General features: G+C 43.3%; 1 protein-coding gene across 1 annotated transcript in view; it reads left to right on the top strand.

The window, feature by feature from the left end:
• CORO1C (coronin 1C) overlaps positions 1-9,677 on the top strand; it is a 54,026-nt gene extending 44,349 nt beyond the window's left edge. Inside the window, exons 8-11 of the mRNA XM_044275341.1 lie at positions 5,252-5,397; positions 6,257-6,314; positions 7,239-7,484; positions 8,859-9,677. Of these exons, the coding sequence (XP_044131276.1) occupies positions 5,252-5,397; positions 6,257-6,314; positions 7,239-7,484; positions 8,859-8,996 (588 nt within the window). The 3' untranslated portion in view covers positions 8,997-9,677. The remainder of the gene's footprint in view (positions 1-5,251; positions 5,398-6,256; positions 6,315-7,238; positions 7,485-8,858) is intronic.
• The last annotated feature ends 11,010 nt before the right edge of the window (positions 9,678-20,687 follow it).

Raw genomic sequence — 20,687 nt, 5'->3', positions numbered from 1 at the left:
CATAGTTGGTCAGTCTTACCAAAATTGTATGCCTAGCGTGATTATTATTATAATTTTTTTTTTGTGTGTGTGTAATGGTGGGCTTTGTAATGTTCTCATTGTGGAAGGTATAAAGTGGATCTATCAGCTTAATATGCTGCTCTGTGTAAGGGCAGTATATTACAGCTACAGGTTTGTACTACTAGCAGCCAAAAATGTGCAGCACTGAAAGGGTACACTGGAGTTCACACGTCAGTTGATTTGATCAGTTATTGTGAGCCAAAACCAGGTACGGGTCAAAAACGCAGAATAGGTGAAAATCAAATCATTACACCTGATCTCTTCACTACTGGTTTTGTCTCACAATAACTGATTGAAAAAACTGGTGTGTGAACTCAGCCTTAGGGTACTTTCACACTTGCGTTGCTGGTTTCCGGCAGGCAGTTCCGTCGCCGGAACTGCCTGCCGGATCTGGCATTCTGTATGCAAATGGGAACCACTTGTAGACTGATCTGGATCTGTCTCACCAATGCATTGCAATACCGGATCAGTCTCTCCGGACCGGACCTGTCAATTTTAATCCGGCACAAATACATTTAAAAAAAATGCTGGATCTCGCATTCCGACAAGTGTTCAGGATTTTTGGCTGGAGAGAAAAATGCAGCATGCTGCTGTTTTTTTATTTTTATTTTTTTCTCAGTCCAAGTACCATAAAAGGACTGAACTGATGCATCCTGATCGGATTGCTTTCCATTCACAGTGCATTAGGATCAAACTGAACAGTTTTTTTCCGGTATTGAGCCCCTAGGACAGGACTCAATACCGGAAAACTTTGACGCAAGGGTGAAAGTACCCTAAGGGCTGTTTCACACGAGCGGATGCCGTGCGTAGCATCCGCTCCGTGAAAGAGTGCCAAGACCCGATGCAGACTGCAGAGGCACGGAGCATTAACATGACTGATAATGCTCCGTGCCGCTCTGTGATCTCTTTACTAGGAAATCACAGTGAGATAAAGTTGTCACCGTGATTTCGTAGTAGAGAGATCAGAGAGGCACGGAGCATTATCAGTCATGTTAATGCTCCGTGCCTCTGCAGTCTGCATCAGGTCTTGGCACTCTTTCACGGAGCGGATGCCACGCACGGCATCCGCTCGTGTGAAACAGCCCTAAGTCTTATTGTATTCATGATCAAAGTGCTGCCCCGTGGGGTGTGATTGTCTGGTGGCTTTGTATGCACATGTACACAGCAGTCCATCAGTCCCCGTCCCAAGTCTAAGGCTAGCGGATCCGTCTGGTATCTGCACAGACGGATCCGCTCCTATAATGCAAACGATGGCAGCGTTCGGGTGTCCACCTGCTGAGTGGAACGGAGGCCAAACGGAGCCATACTGATGCATTCTGAGCGGATCCACTCAGAATGCATTGGGGCTGTACGGATCCGTTCGGGGCCGCTTGTGAGAGCCTCAAACGGAACTCGCAAGCGGAACCACGAACGCAAGTGTGAAAGTAGCCTTATCAGTGGTGCTTGCAACTAAGGGCTGTATTACACCAGGCGATTTGTCGGGAGGGAAACTTTCCTTCCCGGCAATTGCCTGCTCGCTAGCTAAGGAGACCAGTGCTATTGCATGCTGCGATCTCCTCCACAGGATGGGAAGGAGAGATCATTATGCCATTGCTCGTCCCCATGCTCGTTATTTGCTGGCAGCAGATCGTGATTGCCGCAGGCAAATCATGATCTTCCAGCATGCTGAAAGATAACTATAGCCCGATAAACGAGTGTTTGCTCATTCATCAGGTAATCGGTGGCAGTATTAGACTGCCAGATCGCTAACAAGCGAAAATCTGCCAGCGTGATGCAGGCTAAGGTCTCATGCACATGACAGTGTGCCAGCCTTGCCTGTGCTGCGGTCCGCAATGCACGGGCGCCAACCGCGTGGCCGCCGTCTGTGGACGATAACCTATTTACTTGATTGGGGCCTGCCATCCACATCTGACGGTCCACACCGCAAAAAAGTAGTGCATGGACTATTTTTTTGTGGTGCGGAGGCACGGACAGAAAACCCATGGAAGCACTCTAGTGCTTCTGTTAAACTCCGTTCCTCCATTCTGCACTGCACCTTACAGATTGCGGAACCATGCAAGCGAATGGGTCTGCATCCGTGATGCGGTGCAAAAACAGCTTTAAGGCTAAGTGCACACGGCCCTATGTATTTTGCATATCCGTGATTTGCAGACTGCAAAATACAAACGGTCGTGTGCATGTAGCTTAATTTGCATGTTTGATGTGCCATTGTGACTACTGGAACTACAGCAGTATTTTAAACTGACCCGCTTTAAAGTGAAGGGCTGATATTTTTGCCAATTATATGGTCTACCACTGACATTCATACAACATGTCAAAGGCTTCATTGCCTTTCTGTAATTACATGGCTCAGGCTTTTACTGTGTAAAATTGAGACGCTTATCCTAAGGCTTCTTTCACACTTGCGTTTGGTATGGATCTGCACAAACGCATCCGTTCAGATAATACAACCGCACACATCAGTTTGTATTATCTTTAACATGGCCCAAACGTATCCGTCTTGAACACCGTAGAAAGTCAATGGGGGACGGATCCGTTTTCTATTGTGCCATATTGTGTCGGTGAAAACTGATCCGTCCCTATTGATTTACATTGTGTACTTACATACGTTTGGCTCAGTTTCGTCAGACTGACACCAAAACGCTGCAGGCAGTGTTTTGGTGTCCGCCCCCAAAGCAGAAACTTAACTGAGCCAAACTGATGCATTCTGAGCGGTTCCGTATCCATTCAGAATGCATTAGGGCAAAACTGATCTGTTTTGGACCGCTTGTGAGAGCCCTGAACGGATCTCACAAATGGAAACCAAAACGCGAGTGTCAAAGTAGACTTAGACATCAAATGCAATTTATCACGTGAGCCAACATGAGGGGTGTGAGCCTAGTGATTACAGATAAGCCCACTAAACAAGGGTGTTGGGTTATGTCTTGCCTGCTCCTCACCACAGGATCTAACAAGACATTTATATTCTTAATACACCATATGGGTAAATAAGCAATGTCACTAATATGTCATGTTCGTCTTTTGTATTCAGTGACCCGTTATGTCAGATCTCTTGGCTGAAAAGCTTATGCTAAGACAGTTAATTTGTAGCACAAGCCAGTATTGCTTTCTGGTATGCTGGAGGTTTCAGACCTAAGGTAGTGTTCACACAATCTGAATTCAATCTAAATTTAGATACCATCCTGAGTCCACAAGCATTCCGCTGGCAGTGCATGTGCAGGGCGCATCTTATTCACTACCAGGGGATTCAGCATATTTTTCACACTTTAGACACATAGAAAACCCAAATTAAAAATTAAAAAAAATATTAATATAGCCCATACCTACATATTTTCTGAAAGTAGATGACCTTTCACACCGTGCAGATGCCTCCCAGAACATTAAAATAATGGGCACATTTATACAACTTTTGAATTGAAGTTTAACATTTAGTATAAAAATGTGTTTGTACAAGTCTGACCCAAGCAGAAACTGAGATGCTCAGCACTGTCTAAAACTAACTTAAAGGGATTCTGTCACCAGTTTTTGATCCCCACAAATATGGTTATGTGCATGGAGCCCTTGTGATTCCTAATGTGGTCTTATAAGCTAAATCTGTAGACTCATTTAGTGTAAAAAACGTTTTATCTAACCTGTCATTTATCAGATTAAGGTGCCCAGGAGGATGCTCATGTCTCCAAGATGCCGCCCGCCGCTGTTCGTGCCCAGCTCCTCCTTTGCTTTCATCAGCGATGTGCCCAGCTCCTCCTTTGCTTTCATAAGCGATGTGCCCAGCTCCTCCTTTGCTGTCATCAGCGCCGCCTGCAACTCATCGTTGCAAAGTATTCTCAGGCGGCGCTGATGACGGCAAAGGAGGAGCTGGGCACATCGCTGATGAAAGCAAAGGAGGAGCTGGGCACATCGCTGATGAAAGCAAAGGAGGAGCTGGGCACGAGCGGTGGCGGGCGGCATCTTGGAGACATGAGCGTCCTCCTGGGCACCTTAATCTGATGAATGACAGGTTAGATAAAACGTTTTTTACACTAAATGAGCCTACAGATTTAGGGCTCTTTCACATCTGCGTTCTTTTCTTCCGGCATAGAGTTCCGTCGTCGGGGCTCTATGCCGGAAGAATACTGATCAGGATTATCCTAATGCATTCTGAATGGACAGTCCGTCCTTCAGGATGCATCAGGATGTCTTCCGTTCCGGTACGCAACGTTTTTTGGCCGCAGCAAATAGCGCAGCATGCTGCGCTTTTTGCTCCGGCCAAAAATCCGGAACACTTGCCGCAAGGCCGGATCCGGAATGAATGCCCATTGAAAGGCATTCATCCGGATCCGGCCTTAAGCTAAACGTCGTTTCGGCGCATTGCCGGATGCAACGTTTAGCTTTTTCTCAATGGTTACCATGACTGCCAGGACGCTAAAGTCCTGGCAGCCATGGTAAAGTGTAGTGGGGAGCGGGGAGCAGCATACTTACCATCCGTGCGGCTCCCGGGGCGCTCCAGAGTGACGTCAGGGCGCCCCAGGCGCATGGATCACATGATCCATGCGCATGCGGCGCTCTGACGTCATTCAGGAGCGCCCCGGGAGCCGCACGGACTGTAAGTATACCGCTCCCCTGCTCCCCGCTCCTACTATGGCAACCAGGACTTTAATAGCGTCCTGGGTGCCATAGTAACACTGAAAGCATTTTGAAGACGGATCCGTCTTCAAATGCTTTCAGTACCCTTGCGTTATTCCGGATCCGGCGTGTAAATCCGGCAAGTGGACTACACGCCGGATCCGGACAACGCAAGTGTGAAAGAGGCCTTAGCTTATAAGACCACATTAGGAATCACAAGGGCTCCATGCACATAACCATATTTTTGAATGTGGGGGTCAAAAACTGGTGACAGAATCCCTTTAAGATGGGAGTTCACACATACCATCAAAACGGAGTAGACCAAAGCTGTCCATAGTCCTGATGCTGGTACGATTGTAATGTTTAGGTGCAGGAGTGATTAGATTTGAAACCTTTATTCTTCATGCTACTTTCATAGGAAAATGTTGCTCCATCAAAATCCCGCAATATTTGTCTGCATGTGTGGTTTTTACTTTAGCATTGTAAAGCCGTCATAGCTGTGGGATTGTAATTTTCTTAACTGCAGTTTTTTGAATATGAAAGAGATTACCGGCATGTTCTGACTTTCACTTTTTTTCCGTAACAGGGCGACAGTAGTATTCGGTATTTTGAGATCACAGATGAATCGCCTTACGTTCACTACCTCAACACTTTCAGCAGCAAGGAACCGCAGCGAGGAATGGGTTACATGCCAAAGCGGGGTCTGGACGTTAACAAGTGTGAGATTGCCAGGTACTGAGCTATGGACAAAATGGTTATATTGGCCGAGGTTCATGCGTGCGTTGAGAAATCCGATAGACAGTCTGCCAGAGTTCACCGTATCCGGCATAGCCAGCTAATGCTGTGAACCACTGCATCCTATTGATGTGTAGAGGCTGGAGTCCTCAATTTCCTCTGTGTCCTCTCCTGCATAACGTAAACCGGACGGATCCGTTATGCAGGCCATAGACTTCTATTATGACGTATCAAATAACAGAATGCCTCTAAAGGCATTACATTATGTATTCCACCATGGAATTGTGTTATGGTCCGTGGTAACGGAATCCATAACGCAATTCAGTAAATACCACAACACGAACCCGCACACGAACTTCAATATATGACATTTGCCGATCCCTAATTGTGACAATTCCCAGGGATGAATTGTGGGAATGGGGGGGTCTGACCACTGGGATGTACAGTATTTTGAGAAGGAGGATTCTCGACTCTCCCCTCTGAATGGAGTGGTAGGGTGTCTGTTTGGCCACTGCTCCGTCTACTGCATTGGACAAGCACACTACCACTCCACTCAGGCATAGTCTGGGACCCTCCCTTCTTGGAATCATTGGGGGTCCCAGTGGTAAGACCCCTGCCATCCAATATTAATCACCTGTTGTGTGGATAGGTGATGAGTACTTTTTGTAGGATAACCCCTTTATTGACCTGGATACACATGATGATCAAACCATAATCTGCTGCTCTAGAACTGACTTTGCCAAATTGCTGTACAGAAAATCTAATTGACGTTTTAACAACTTGAAATCCTACAGTAAAGTGTATTTTTCCTATGTATGAACAAATAATTGTAATATTTTTATTTTTTTCCATTGAGGTTCTACAAACTTCATGAGAGGAAGTGTGAGCCAATTATCATGACTGTGCCCAGGAAGGTGAGTTTAGTAAAGTCATCATATATTTAACTGGAAGCATCTTTATATTGGGGGTTGGGGTCATTATATACTCCTGGGGACAACCTGCTCCATTTTAGGTATCTGTCATTTGTAGAATATGCTACAAGCAGAAATTAGAAATAATGCCACAGCAGTGATATTTTCTCTGCACTGTAAATTCAGCAAGAATCACTTATTTAATTTTACATTGATATCAGCACTTTTCTAAATTTTTTACAGGTAATATATCATATGCTTCGCAATGTATCAATATGTTGCTGATAGGCCCCCACATCAAAAAAAGTATTGTTGGCTTTGCCATTCTATAAAAATAAAAAAAATGTCTGCATGGGACCCGCACCTATCAAAGGAAGGTGAGACCCACAGCTATCAAACATTGGTGGCATATCCTAGCAATATGCCCCCAATGTATGAGATGGGCCAACTTCTTTAAGTGTGAATACACCTTTAGTCTTAGTGTCTTGACCTTCTGGATGAGGTGTTAAAGAGGAGCCTTTCCATATCTGTTTTAGTAATTATTTCCATTCCCCGTGTAGTAACAATTCTATTGTACCATTCCTCTATTATTCCTTCTAGCAGTTGGTAAGAAGGTCCAGCTGGGTGTTAATATGTAGACAGGGGTGTTCCTGCACAGTCAGACCCAACTGGTAACACCCATCTGGAGAAATGCATAAAAAAAAGTGCTTTTTACAGCCATATAGAATGGTTGACAGGAAATTAGGTTACCATGTATCTTTTGTTAAACTTGGTATTTGTAACCCATCTACCGTATATATGCATTAATAATACCCAAATAGATAATTGTTGCTTGGATGTCTATGTAAATGGTTCTGGCTTTGTATAAGTATTTGTACTGATAAAGTTTAGGGATTCTTTTTCATTTCTATCCTTTTTTTTGTTTAGTCTGATCTTTTCCAAGATGACTTATACCCAGATACTTCCGGCCCGGAGGCTCCCATGGAAGCCGAAGAGTGGTTTGATGGAAAAAATGCTGATCCAATTTTGATTTCCCTAAAAGATGGGTACACGCCAAGCAAAAACCGGGACCTGAATGTGGTGAAGAAGAATATTTTGGGAAGCAAGCCATCTGCGCAGAAGAAGTATGACCCATCCAGCGCCCACAAAGCAGCACCACAAACTTCTAGTCCTGTAAGTAAAAACTCAAATGGATGCTGTGATTTGGGGCACTATGCATAGCAGGTTGAGGGTTATTTCCTAGATCTTAGAGGTTTACTGGAAGTAGAATATTGATGATCTATCCTCAGCATAGGTCATCAATATCTGATTGGCGGTGATCCAGTTACATTGCTATTCAGCCGTTTGAGGAGGCTGCAGGTGAGCACTGCAACCACTTCCTGGGCCAATGACATCACGTTCATTGGTCACATTGTCTATGTGCAGCTCAGTCACTTTCAGGTGAATGGTCCTGGACTGCAATACCTAATACGGTCTCTATACAATTGACGGCGCTGGGCTTGGTGTGCTGCAAGTTGGCTGCAGCACTCAACAGAGTGCCGTGGCTTCTTCAAACAGCTGAGCAGTGCTAGGAGACGAACCCCCAGCCGATCAGATATTGAGGACCTATCATGAGGCTAGGCCATCAATATTCTACTCCTGGACACTCAATGGGGAAGATGTATCAAATTTGATGCAATCGGGATTTGAACAGTTGTCCATGGACACCATCTAGCTTGCTACATTCATTTTCCAAAGTGCTTCTTAAAAATGAAAGGTAGACTCTGATTGGTTACCATTGACAACAACTTTTTCTTTGCACTAGTTTTGATACGTTCTCTTCTCTGCCACAAGGTCTTGCAAAAAGGTTTGACTTCATTTACATAATTGCATTGTAAAAGCTTATGGTTGGTTTGGTTAAAAAGGTATTCCCATTACCTTTCCACGGGTTAGTTCATAAATATCTAATAGATACCTATAGGTCGGGGCTCCTGCCTTACCTGTATGAAGATGCCCAAGGTGGTCGAGACTACAGAAATGGCTAAGTGGGCCATGCTATGCTGTTTCCATAACTCCTTTTCACGTGTATGGGAGAAACGGCACTGCCTGCTTGGCTGTGTCTGTAGTCACATCCAGGGTGTTTGTGGAGGATGGGCGCATTTTCTAGATAAAACCACAGAAGTGGGACCCATAATCTATAAAGACATAGGATATGTTAGAAGTGTCTATGATGGGAATAATCCATAATGATGACCATAGATAGGAGGTTAAGAAATCTGCAGTTCTTCCTGGTACCACAGCAGACATGACATTCTAATCAGAATTTTGTACTATAAATGTCAAATTGACAAGTGAACATCCATACCTGGCATTGCCAGTGTATGTGTGTGTATATATGTGTGTGTGTGTGTATATATATATATATATATATATATATATATATATATATATATATATATATATATATATATATATATATATATATATATATATATATTATTATTATTATTTTTTTATACTGGTTTGTGCCCCTGTTCCCATTGTGACCTCTTTACTGATTAATTTCAGGCTAACGATGGAAAGTTGGATGAGGTAATGAAGGAAGTGCGTTCGATGAAAGACCTCATCAACGCCCAGGATGAACGCATCTCCAAATTAGAAGACCTAATCGCCAGTCTCACCAACAATGATGCGTCTGAGGAATGAAACAAGCAAAGTCTTAACTGAGCTGGAGGTGCCCACTGCCAGATCACATTCCACCCCCATCACTTTCCTCCAGGTCCTAGCAATGATCAGCATTCCAGCACAGACTGTATCCACCTTTCCCATTCAAACACAGACATTCCACCTGCCCCCATTCCACCAGGTGCCTCCACACTTGTGCCATTTCAGAAGTTTAGTTGGCTGCCTGTTAATGAACTCCTGAAGTGACACAATCTGTTGATACCCTAACCATTATGTGGGCCTCAGTCAAAAGTGGAAAGGATTTAAGAGAAGCCTCTGCTTAAAACCAACAAACATTTTGTTAATTAAAAGCCAAGATTTTTACCCTCATCGTTCAAGTGTTACATGACAATACTTCCTGTTTCCAAGATCAGTATATAGATTTTTTTTTTTTTTTTTTTTTTAATTCTGGTTCTGATCAGAATTTTCTGGGTAGGTAAGGGTGTATGAAATAGATGGACCTATGCCACATTTTTTTTTTTTTTTTTTGTTTTTTCAATTTCAATTATTTTTTTTTTTCTTGCCAAAAAGACCTTGTTAAATATTTTGGGACCATGCATCATATAGTATTTTTATTTTTAATGTAAAGGAGGAAGCACTGTGTTACTGTCTGGAATCGCAAGAAAATAATTACCCATAAAAGCTTCATGAGTTTTATATAAATCTTTTTTGCTATTGTGTGCAGTAAAATTTATTTTGCGTGTGCATCAGAAGCGTTGAAAGGGTTGATAAAATTTGGGAAGGTTTGCAGCCTTTTCGTCTTAGTTCAGCGATGTTGAGGAACGTTTTTATGTATTGTTTAGAGCTGGTCAGTATTTTATCGCGGAAGGTAACATATAGTATTCCAGGAAAAGAGACACTCGTAAGGATTTGGTGAACATCTCAGCGGTCGTGGCTGTTATACTGATCATTAATATAAGAATTTCTAAGCTGCTAGGTATCTCCACGTGACTGTGCTTTGTGCACCCTGCAGCAGCAGCCTTTGCGTTGCTGTCAGTGTTTGTTAAGAAGCTGCTGTGCCGCTTCTGCGTAAATATAATTCTGCTTTAAAAGGGAAAGAAGTGGCACATTATTCCACACACTTTTCTTCTCCAGAGGTGTCCAGTTGATTAAAACGTGTTCTTGACACCATGCCTATTAGTTGTCTGAATGACACCTAGTCGATCTTCATCACTATATGCCATACCGCTCCATAAGCCTTAGCGTTATGGGTAGTTTTAATGTTTGTTCCAGGTTTTTGTTCCTTTTTTTTTCTGCTGAAGGTAGAAGGGAATTGTAATTATCTTAAAGGGTTAGCAAAGATCTTCCATGTTTTTAACTAGCAGCACTCTGGGAAGCTCAGCAACCAAAACTGAAGAGCGGTGTTACTGTTCTGTTACCAACAGGCTTTTTTTGCAGTATAAAAGTTATTGCATGGAGCTGAATACAATGACTTTGTAAGACATACAGGGTATGGCGGTTCAAAGTAACTATAGCTTGGTAACTGTGGGCTTAATTTTTTTTTTTTTTTTAATATACATCTAAAAAAAAAAAAAAAAAAAACAACGAATTTTGTGTTTGTAAACTACTCTGCAGTGTAATGTGCCATAGATCAATTTCCATTTTGCTCCTTGCTGTACACATCAGGGGCTTATCCAGAGCCATGACATCAGTCACACACGTCTGGGTCTGTAACTCCCAGGCTTAAATGGGTTTTGCCCATTAACCACTTTTATCCCTCATAACACAGCATTGGTGATGAATGTATGACTGTGATCGAGAGAACGGGCAGCCCAGAGGGTGACTAGTGGTGGTGCGCATATGTGACCACCTCTCCATTCACTTCTAGGGTGTGGACAGCTGAGCACAGTCCTGTAGAAGTAAATGGAGCACTACCACTCCGTTCACACATGCCACTCAGTTACCCCCATTCTTGTGATCAGTGGCGGTCCTAGTGGTCTGACCATCAGTGGTCATACATTTATCACCTATGCTTGTGGCTAAGTGATAAAAGGGGGTTTACCATATACAACACTGAAGTGGAGAGTTGCTAAGTTATTACTCAGAGAAAAGGTTCTATAGAAATCAAAACTGGGTGATATATACACTATTTTCAAGGGATCTTAACTGAGGCCTGGATATTTAAGGATGCAGGTTTTCCCAATATGACTTTCTGTGGGTGATAGAGTTTGGTCTATTTGCTTGTGAAAAAAAATGTATGAATAAAGTGTTTTTTTTTTTTTTAATGCCTGGACTACTAAATATCACAGACGCCATACTGGGCAAGGTATTGGGTAAGTTTTGTGAAGACTGCCACAGTTGATGTCTTCATGATAGATTGGCACTGGGGGGAAGCATAGGCCAATTTCTCACTATTTAAACGTTTAGCGAGTTGCACATTTCCACACTGTTCTGAGAATGGACAGAGCGTTCTTTCCTTTGGTACATTTTCTGCCCGCACATACCACTCTCCGTGCCCATTTCTGCAAAACCACAGACTGGATTTACATATTCACTTCTGTTCTGGTGCACAGCTAAACGTAAGGAGATGCAGACATTTCTCAGTTGTCAGAACTTTCTGCAGGCTCCTGAAATCAAAGAAATTGGACACATTTATGGGTCTCCTCCTAGGCTTTTCATTCGATGACTGCAGAAAAGCTGGGGACAGCTCTGCATGCTGACGGCTATCTTAGTTCACACTTAGCTTACAGTATACATCAGCAGGATTTCCTCACATATGCCTATGATGTATGTCACTCTGTAGTTATACAGCGCCATACAATACACATAGGCGTTCATGTTAACAAAAAAAGTTCACAACTTTTTTGGGTGGATTAATGTGCACGGACTAGCAAACCACACTGCACTATTCTGCATAGCAGAAGAAAAAAAACAGTATACTGATCCTCTTTGTCGGGTAAATGAAGACCTGGATATTGATATACTAGAGGTATGGATATAGTAGCCTTAAGCACTGGGAAAGCTCTGTGTTGATGCAGCCTTGAAAGAAAAGGTTGCTCCAGGACTATAAACGTTCTTATGTTCACCGTAGGTTAGGCTATTAATGCTTGATGGTGGTGGAAAGGATGAGGACCTCCAGGACCCCTGCTAATCTGCACAGTTAGCTCTGTTCTGTCAGAAAACCTTAACTTGTCAGATTGCCTTACCTCACGTGATGTCTGGGGGTGTGCGCCTCTTCGCACGTGCAGTACCAGGGCATGGTTAAGGTAAAATTACAGTGAGCGTGTGCGCTCTCAGGGGTAAGGAGATCTGACAGTCTTTTGTCTTGTTAAATCTCCTTACCCTCACACTGCGCACGTGCGGATTGTAAAGTCTCCTTACCCTCACTACACAGCACGCTTGAGGGTAAGGAGATTTTACAATCTCCGCGTGCGCAGTGTGAGGGTAAGGAGATTTAACAAGACAAAAGACTGTCACATCTCCTTACCCCTGAGAGCGCACACGTGTGGTGTCCGTGTGTGCGTCCAGGAGTCAACACTCACTGTAATTTTACCTTACACATGCCCAGGTACTGTACTTGCGCGGAGGCGCACACCCCCGGAAGTCACGTGGGATAAGGGAATCTGACGAGTTTTTCTGACAGAGCAGGCTCCAAGCGAGCACTCAGTGACTTGAGCTATGCCTGGTACAAGAGATGGTCTCTATAGGTTTGTGATGGCTAAACTCCAGCTGTGGTAAAACTACAACTCCTAAGATGCACACTTGCTTGGCTGTTCTCAGAACTCTAGATGAATCAAGCATGCTGGGTGCTGGGAGTCGGTTTCACCACAGCTGGAGGTTAGCCATCACTGCTCTAGGTGAATAATTTCTTAATGGAGATGGTCCACAATAAATGTTTTTCACCTATCCACAGGATAGGTGATGAATGTAAAATCACTGAGGATCCAACCACTGGCTTACCTACCAGTCATGTGACTAGTGGTCCTCTTTTGAATGGAGCCGTGCTCACAGTGGTGTCTGTCTCAACTAATTTTAATTTGGAATGAGAGGAGGTATCGGACCATAAGGTCTGTCACAGAAATTTCTACAGCATGTGATTATACACAAACATTTCCAATAGCAGTTGATTTATGCCAATGCTTCAGAGCTGAAATCTCTACCATCCATATGACACCTTTGGGTATGCAGATAGGGCAACATTCTTAAGGTGATCAGCTGCTTGGGAAATGCATTTTAAAATAAGGAAAAGACTTGGATGAGTGGTGAAACACATTTAAGATTTCAAAATATGACTACTAGGTTTTTACTCAACTGCTCCTGCATACCGGGAGTTAAGAAATACATTGCCATATTTTATACAAGGGGACAACACCATTAGTGTTCTTAAGCATGTCTGTATTTTTGCTGAAATTCCATCAATAAGATATGTAAGTGCCACTAGTGTGAACTTGCACTAAATTATTGTGAGTTTATATGTGCTCTGTGTTCAGCTCTTGCACACGACCGTATGTATTTTGCGGTCTGCAAAAAAATACAGATTACATCCTTGTGTATCCTGTATTTTGCAGAACAGAACAGCTGGCCCCTAATAAAATAGTACTATCCTTGCCAGTAATGTGGACAATAGGACATGTTCTATCTTTTAATGTAAACGGAATGCACACCCATTTTTTTTTTTTTTGCAGAACCATTGAACTAAATGGTTCCGCATACGGACTACAAACGGAAACCGCAAAAACGAGACGGAAATAAAATACGTTGGTGTTTAAGAGGCCTTAGGGCAGGCATGGCCAACCTGAGGCTCTCCAGCTGTTGCAAAACTACAACTCCCACCATGCTTAGACTGCCTAAAGCTTAGCCTGCAGCAGGGCATGGTGGGAGTTGTAGTTTTACAACAGCTGGAGAGCCGCAGGTTGGCCATGCCTGCCTTAGGGTGTTGCCATATATTCAGGATTTGAAGCCAAAATCAAGACTAGACCATAAAAGTAAGAAAGTATTTGGCTTCAAAAATGGCATAAAAACCTTGAACATGTGGCAGCACTCTTACCGTTGTCTAAACCAGACTTAAAGGGGGTTCTTTGGGATTTATATGTAAATAACTTATTCTAAGGATAGGTCATCAATATGAGATGGGGGGGGGGGGGGTTGACTGGGACCCCTTCTTAACACAGAGTGCATGGTGTTCTGTGACAGCTTAGGCCTTTTTTTTTTTTTTAATGCCATTTGATGTCACGTTCATCAGTCATATGGCCTAGGTGCAGCTCTTCTGGTCAATAGGGCTGAGCTGCTATACACTACAGCACTGTGGGGAGGCCATGGGAGTGCTTTGACCTCAAACAGCTAATCGTTGAGGGTTCTGGAAGCAGGACCCCCCACTATCTCGTATTGATGCCTTTCTGTTGACATCTATTTTCATCCATTTTTTTGGGCTGTCTGTTGAACCGATCTGCTAAGTGCATGAAGAGAAGTGTGATGGGAACCTGGCCTTACATAGAAGTAGGCTGAACAGATGATCATCTGATGAATGATTGTCCCATAGACACAACCATACACATTTAGTCAGTGTTGATCTACTTCAGGTCACTTTCACAGAGTTAGTATTTGATCAGTATTATTAATCAGTATTTGTAAGCCTAAACCAGTATCTGGTCCAAAGCACAGAAGAGACACAAATTGTTCCATGATATTTTGTACTCTGTAGGGTTCCATTCCTGGTTTTGGCTTACAAACTCTGATGTGGATACAGTTGCTTAAAACGGCCATAGTCTGAGGTGTAATCTATCAAGATGACACTAACCGCTTTACACTGACCTGTCTGTGAAAACTGCCACCATATCCATGCTGATTTGAGACCTGCTTCAGAAGTGGTATGTTACTTCTTTCAAATGGCTTTTAGCTGCTTTCCCCATTGACCGCCAAAAATGTGCTGTTCACAAAGGCAGGTCAGCTCCCAGATCTGCCACTGTTTTTGCATGGTAGATTTTTAGCAGTGATCTTGGGCTAATTTCACCCAGGTGATGTTTCGCAATGGGTGCTTTCTGAGTTTAGAAGGATTTCAGCACAAGGACTGAACACGGACCATTCAATTTAATAGATATCTTTACACCGGTGATTATGTGAACAAAACATAACATTTTAACAGGATGAAATTATGTGAACAAAAATACACGGTAGTTGCATCTCTTCTATATATACACTGGTTACCAAAGGGCACAGGAGCACCAGTTTTGTCATGGTCCTTTTCATTCTGCATCTTATTTCAGCACTGCCTTGCAAAAAGAGCACTTGGATATGAGTTATGAGGATTTTAAGAGATTTTGTCACGGATCATAGGATTAGACTGGTATTACTGTTACAGTATCCCCATAAACCATGGTATTAGAAAGGATGCAACACCATGCTTTAGATAAGGACCATGATGGAATGCTGTTCTGGATCTGAGAACAATAACTACAAGCTCTTGGACCCCCAACATACCATGCGCTACATAAAATATTAGCATCTTTGGTAGAGGGGCCTTTGATACCCTTAACTGACCGGGGTTCTGGTGTTACTGCTACCTCTGCACCCTTTACAGGGCTCCAGATGGCGACCAAAACGGTCGCCAATGCGCCTTAAAATTTGCAGATGGCGACAAGACTTTTTTAGTCTTGTCGCCATTTGCGACTGTACTGCCGCGATCCTGCGCAGCCTATGTTCTCTTCAATAGCACAGCACAGTCAGTGGAGAAGGAAGGAGTCCCTCCCTCTCCACTGTGACGCGGCCGCCTCTACCACCAATGGGGAGATTGCAGGGAGGAGGAGGGGAGGAGCTGTCGCCACTGCGCCACCAATGAATGTAAAACATAAGTATAGGCAGAGGTATCACAGACCTGGCACCCGGCCTCAATAACAGGGCATGCGATCTGCGGTAATTAACCCCTCAGGTGCCACAGATCGCATGCCCTGTTATTGAGTCCGGGTGCCGGGTCTGTTATACCGCTGCCGACAGGAGTTAAAGAGGACCTTTCATGGGTACAAATATTAACTTATTAGTAGCAGGCTACATAGAGCGGCGCCCAGGGATCTAAGTGCACTTACTATTAGTCCTGGGTGCCGCTCCGTTCGCCCGCTGTGGCCCCCGGTAATTTCAACATTCAGAGCAAGGAGGAGGAGACGCCAGTGTCTGTCCTTCCCCCTGACAGCAGCGCTGACCAATCACAGCGGAGAGAGAGGGAGTTGTTTTTTTTCTCCCTCTCTCTGCGCTGTGATTGGTCAGCGCTGCTGTCAGGGGGAAGGACGGACACTGGAGTCGCCTCCTCCTTGCTCTGATTGTTGAAATTACCGGGGGCCACAGCGGGCGAACGGAGCGGCGCAGGACTAATAGTAAGTGCACTTAGATACCTGGGCGCCGCTCTATGCAGCCTACTACTAATAAGTTAATATTTTTTTGGACCCACGAAAGGTCCTCTTTAATTACATTCACTGCTGATGCAGTGTGCCCTCCCAAAGCCTCACCCCCCCCCCCCCCATTATCACTGGCCACAAGTTTCCCCCCCCCCCCATTATCACTGGCCCCCTCCCCCATTATCACTGGCCCCCTCCCATTGTTATATGGTGGCCACAGGGTCCCATCCCCTCCATTGGTGGCAGTGGCAGATTACACTGCTGGGGCTCAGATCGTTACCATGGCAGCCAGGACGCTACTGGAGCCCTGGCTGCCATGTTCAGCTCCCTGCTGCTGTGTGCACAGAGCACAGGGCAGCAGGGAGATGTGTGAGATCCTATTCACCCTGATAGATCTCTATCAGGGTGAATAGCACAAGGGATGAAAAGATCCAGGTTCTAGTCCTAAGGGAAGAAATGGTTATTAAATAAAAAGTTAAACAAAAAAAACACCAAAATACTAAAAGTTTAAATGGCCCCCTTCCCAGTTTTACATATAAAATTTACAAACAATAAAGAATTAACATATTACATATCGCCACGTCCCAAAAAGTGTGAGCTATTAAAATATAAAAAAATATTTCCGCTCGGTGAAGGCCGTAACAGAAAAAAAAAAAACTCTAAACCACGCAATTCGACATTTTTAGTCACCTTGTCCCCCAGAAGATGTCCCTGGATGTGAGAGCTATGTGGTTTTCTCCTATATGTAGTGCTGGCTCACTACTGTGACCTGCGTCTCATCTTCTCAAAGTCCTTTTTTTTTATTATATGCATTTTAAATTTGGCGACTAGAAAATGTAATTTGGCTCCTAAATTTTTTCGTTTAGGAGCCAATGGCTCCTGGTCATTTTTTTTTGTCTGGAGCACTGCTTTATGCAGACCTAGACTAAAGAAGAGGAGACAAATATGCTCTTTTAGCTTCTATTCTTAAAATAAGTTAATATGGCCGTCTTTAACTCCCCCTTTTCCACCAGCAGATGAACTGCCTGCACCAAGGGAGGGGTGGCTTGAAGAAAAAATCCAAAAAGTATTTTTGATGCCCACATAAAATTTGTGGTCAAGGAAAAGCAAGCAATAGATTGTATGTCAGCTGATCTCTGGGCAGCTTAATAGGGGCCAATGATCAAGATAAACGTCTGTTCGCCTGATTGTCGCCTTGTTTAAAAGGGCTATGTTAGGGCATGGTTCTAGAAGACACTGTGCAAATGGGTGACACAAAAGCTTTGCTTTACAATGGTCCCTCAAGATTCAATGGCATCAGGATGCAATATTTTGAACATACAGTGGTCTTTTCTGATCCATCGTAAGTTGAAACCAGACTCAACATACAATGTCTCAGACTCAGATCCAACCAATCAAGGCCACGTCTCTGGTAAACTAGCTGTATTAGTTGCTAGTTAGCAGCTATTCCTGACTATTATATGTAAGGACTTGTTTTAGCTATCTTAGTTATCTGGTTATTTTTTTTTTTTTTATTCTTTATTTTCTCTTATCTTGGATGACATTTTGGGGCTTTGGAACCAAATACTCAAGTTACAATGATTTCAACATACAGTGGTCGTCCTGAAACCAATTAATATAGTATCTTGAGAGACCACTGTATATGAATTAGTGCACTGTATCTCAGCTTCCCGGTAAAAAATATGGCTACACTTTTATGACCTATCCTTACCTTATGGTCAGATTGTTTTCTTCACCCTAGAACATACTAATTAAACTGCAGAAACAGTTTCCCCTGTTGTGTTCGTTTTTTCTTTTCTTCACACAAGATGATATGGATCTCAACCGAAACTTACTAGGAAATGTGTTCTGATATTCTATGTGAGATACCAGTATCATCTACTTTGGCTTTGGTATAGCACTTCCTGTGAGTTTATATACTGTCTAGTTGTAATAAAGCTAGAGAAGCCTTCCCCCACTTCTCAGTTATCTAATGGGATAGAATCCATGTCCAGTTCTCTGTATTGATGCCTAAATTACGGTATATAGATAACCTTTGGAGAGAAGAATCCATAACAAAACCATGAGGCATCAGAATATTTACTAAGCTAAATGCACCAACATTCTGCCTTCAAAATGTTGCAAAATAGAGCTTTGTGTCTTTAAAAAAAAAAAAATTGTGCAAACCTTTTACACCTCTCCTTCCAGTTTTTAAAAATGGCTGGTAAAGTGGACATGGCTAGCCTGTTGAGCTGATTTAAAGGGGTAAATAGTGAAGAGAACGCAGGGCTCATAGGAAGAGCTATGGTCTCTTCAAACAGGTGATTGACCTGGGTGTTGGGGAGACCTAAACATAGGTCAAAAAGATCAAAAATCGATCAACCCCTTTAAGCTAGATTTATCAACTGCAACTTTTTAAAAAGTCACAAAAATTGTCTCGATCTTATTCCAGTAATGGGATGCTGTAGAAAGTGGAGTAACATCTATACATAAGTGTAAAAGATGCCCCATATTTCTTAAACATCATGCAACATTTGATAAATTTGTCACAAATTAGTTCCAGATAAATGGAACTGATTTTCAGTTGCTGAAATTTCAGCAACAAAATCTGCTGTGTGTGATCCCACAACCTAGGACAGTGATGGCTAACCTTGGCACTCCAGCTGTGGTGAAACTACGACTCCCAGCATGCTCCATTTATTTCTATATAGTTATAAGAGCAGCCAAGCAAGGGGGGCATCTTGGGAGTTGTAGTTTTACCACAGCTGGAGGGCCAAGGTTAGCCATCACTGACCTAGGTGGTGCACCTTTCATTTTAAGTTCTGCAGTAGGGTATATGAGGCAGGGTCACAATAATACCAGGTGGCATCTCTCCTTGCAGTGATACAGGCTGCCCCTCTGATATGGTAACGGCCATACAGATGCTGGATGTCCTCCTGTGGCATAGAGCAAAGGGAAAACACATGAAAAGAACCCAGCCACAAAATAGGCACCAATCACCTGTGTGAAATGAAGTATGATAGGAAGAGGTTAAAATGATCTTGTATTGTCTAGAGTAGATTTTTATGAAGTATATATGGTCCATAAATAGAATGGCCGTGCGTTATTGCAATTATAGGTATAGATAACCACAGGTCAATAAATAGAATGAAATAAATATGGATAAAATGAATAAAATTATACATATAAGTAACTCACTTCACAGGGTGAGATAGTCTGAGGGATAAGCATAAAACACCCAAAGCCTAAACTCCCCCGGACAGAATCGCTTGTAGAGTCGCAGGAACAAACCGCAGTCACCACACGAAGGGCTTCTGGAATATTCCTTTTATTTAGGTCTCATGCGGTCCGCAAAAAGGGGTTCCGTTGAGCCGTATCCGTTTTTGTTTCCGTGTGTCTTCCTTTATTTTTGGAGGATCACCAGACATGAAGGAAAGTAAAAAAAAATCTAAGTCAAGTTTGCCATGCAAATGATAGGAAAAGAACGGACGCGGACGACAATCTTGTGTGCCTCCGTGTTTTTTCACGGACCCATTGACTTGAATGGGTCCGCGAACCGTTGTCCGTGAAAAAAATAGGACAGGTCATATTTTTTTTCACGGATCACGGACGCGGATGACAAACGGTGCATTAGCCAAGTTTTTTTACGGACCCATTGAAAGTCAATGGGTCCGCAGAAAATCATGGAAAACGGAACAACGGACACGGAACACAACCACGGTCGTGTGCATGAGGCCTTAATCAAATAAAGGATTTATTTATACATCGCTCCTGAAGAAGCGGGTATCTACGCAGCCCCCGAAACGCGTTGAGCCTTGATTCAATAAAAGGAATATTCCAGAAGCCCTTCCCTTATCCATATTTATTTCATTCTATTTATTGACCTGTGGTTATCTATACCTATAATTGCAACCAGAACTGAGGTTTTTGAACCCACTTTTAACTACTGTTCCTTCAATAACGCACGGCCATTCTATTTATGGACCATATATACTTCATAAAAATCTACTCTAGACAATACAAGATCATTTTAACCTCTTCCTATCGTACTTCATTTCACACAGGTGATTGGCACCTATTTTGTGCCTGGGTTCTTTTCTTGTGTTTTCCTTTTGCTCTATCAATACTATATACAGCCACTCCTGGCAGCCTACCACCCACCTGCCCCCCTACTCACTATTGGTTTCTCTCTCCTCCCTGGTGGCGCCCGGTTAATGTCCTAAGACCACCTTTGTCACTAGGTATAACCTGATGCACCCGTGCGGACTACTGGCAGCGGACCCGTTTATTACTGCCTGTAATAGGGCAGTTAGTGGAGGTTCGAGCGAAGTGCGCCGGCCGGTGCATGCGCACTTCGCTAAACGAGGCC

This window comes from Bufo gargarizans, chromosome 1 (genome assembly GCF_014858855.1).
Source record: "Bufo gargarizans isolate SCDJY-AF-19 chromosome 1, ASM1485885v1, whole genome shotgun sequence".
Classification (NCBI taxonomy): Eukaryota; Metazoa; Chordata; class Amphibia; order Anura; family Bufonidae; genus Bufo; species Bufo gargarizans.
The sequence above is the reverse complement of the archived record's forward strand: the minus strand, read 5'-3'. Positions and strand labels throughout refer to the sequence as shown.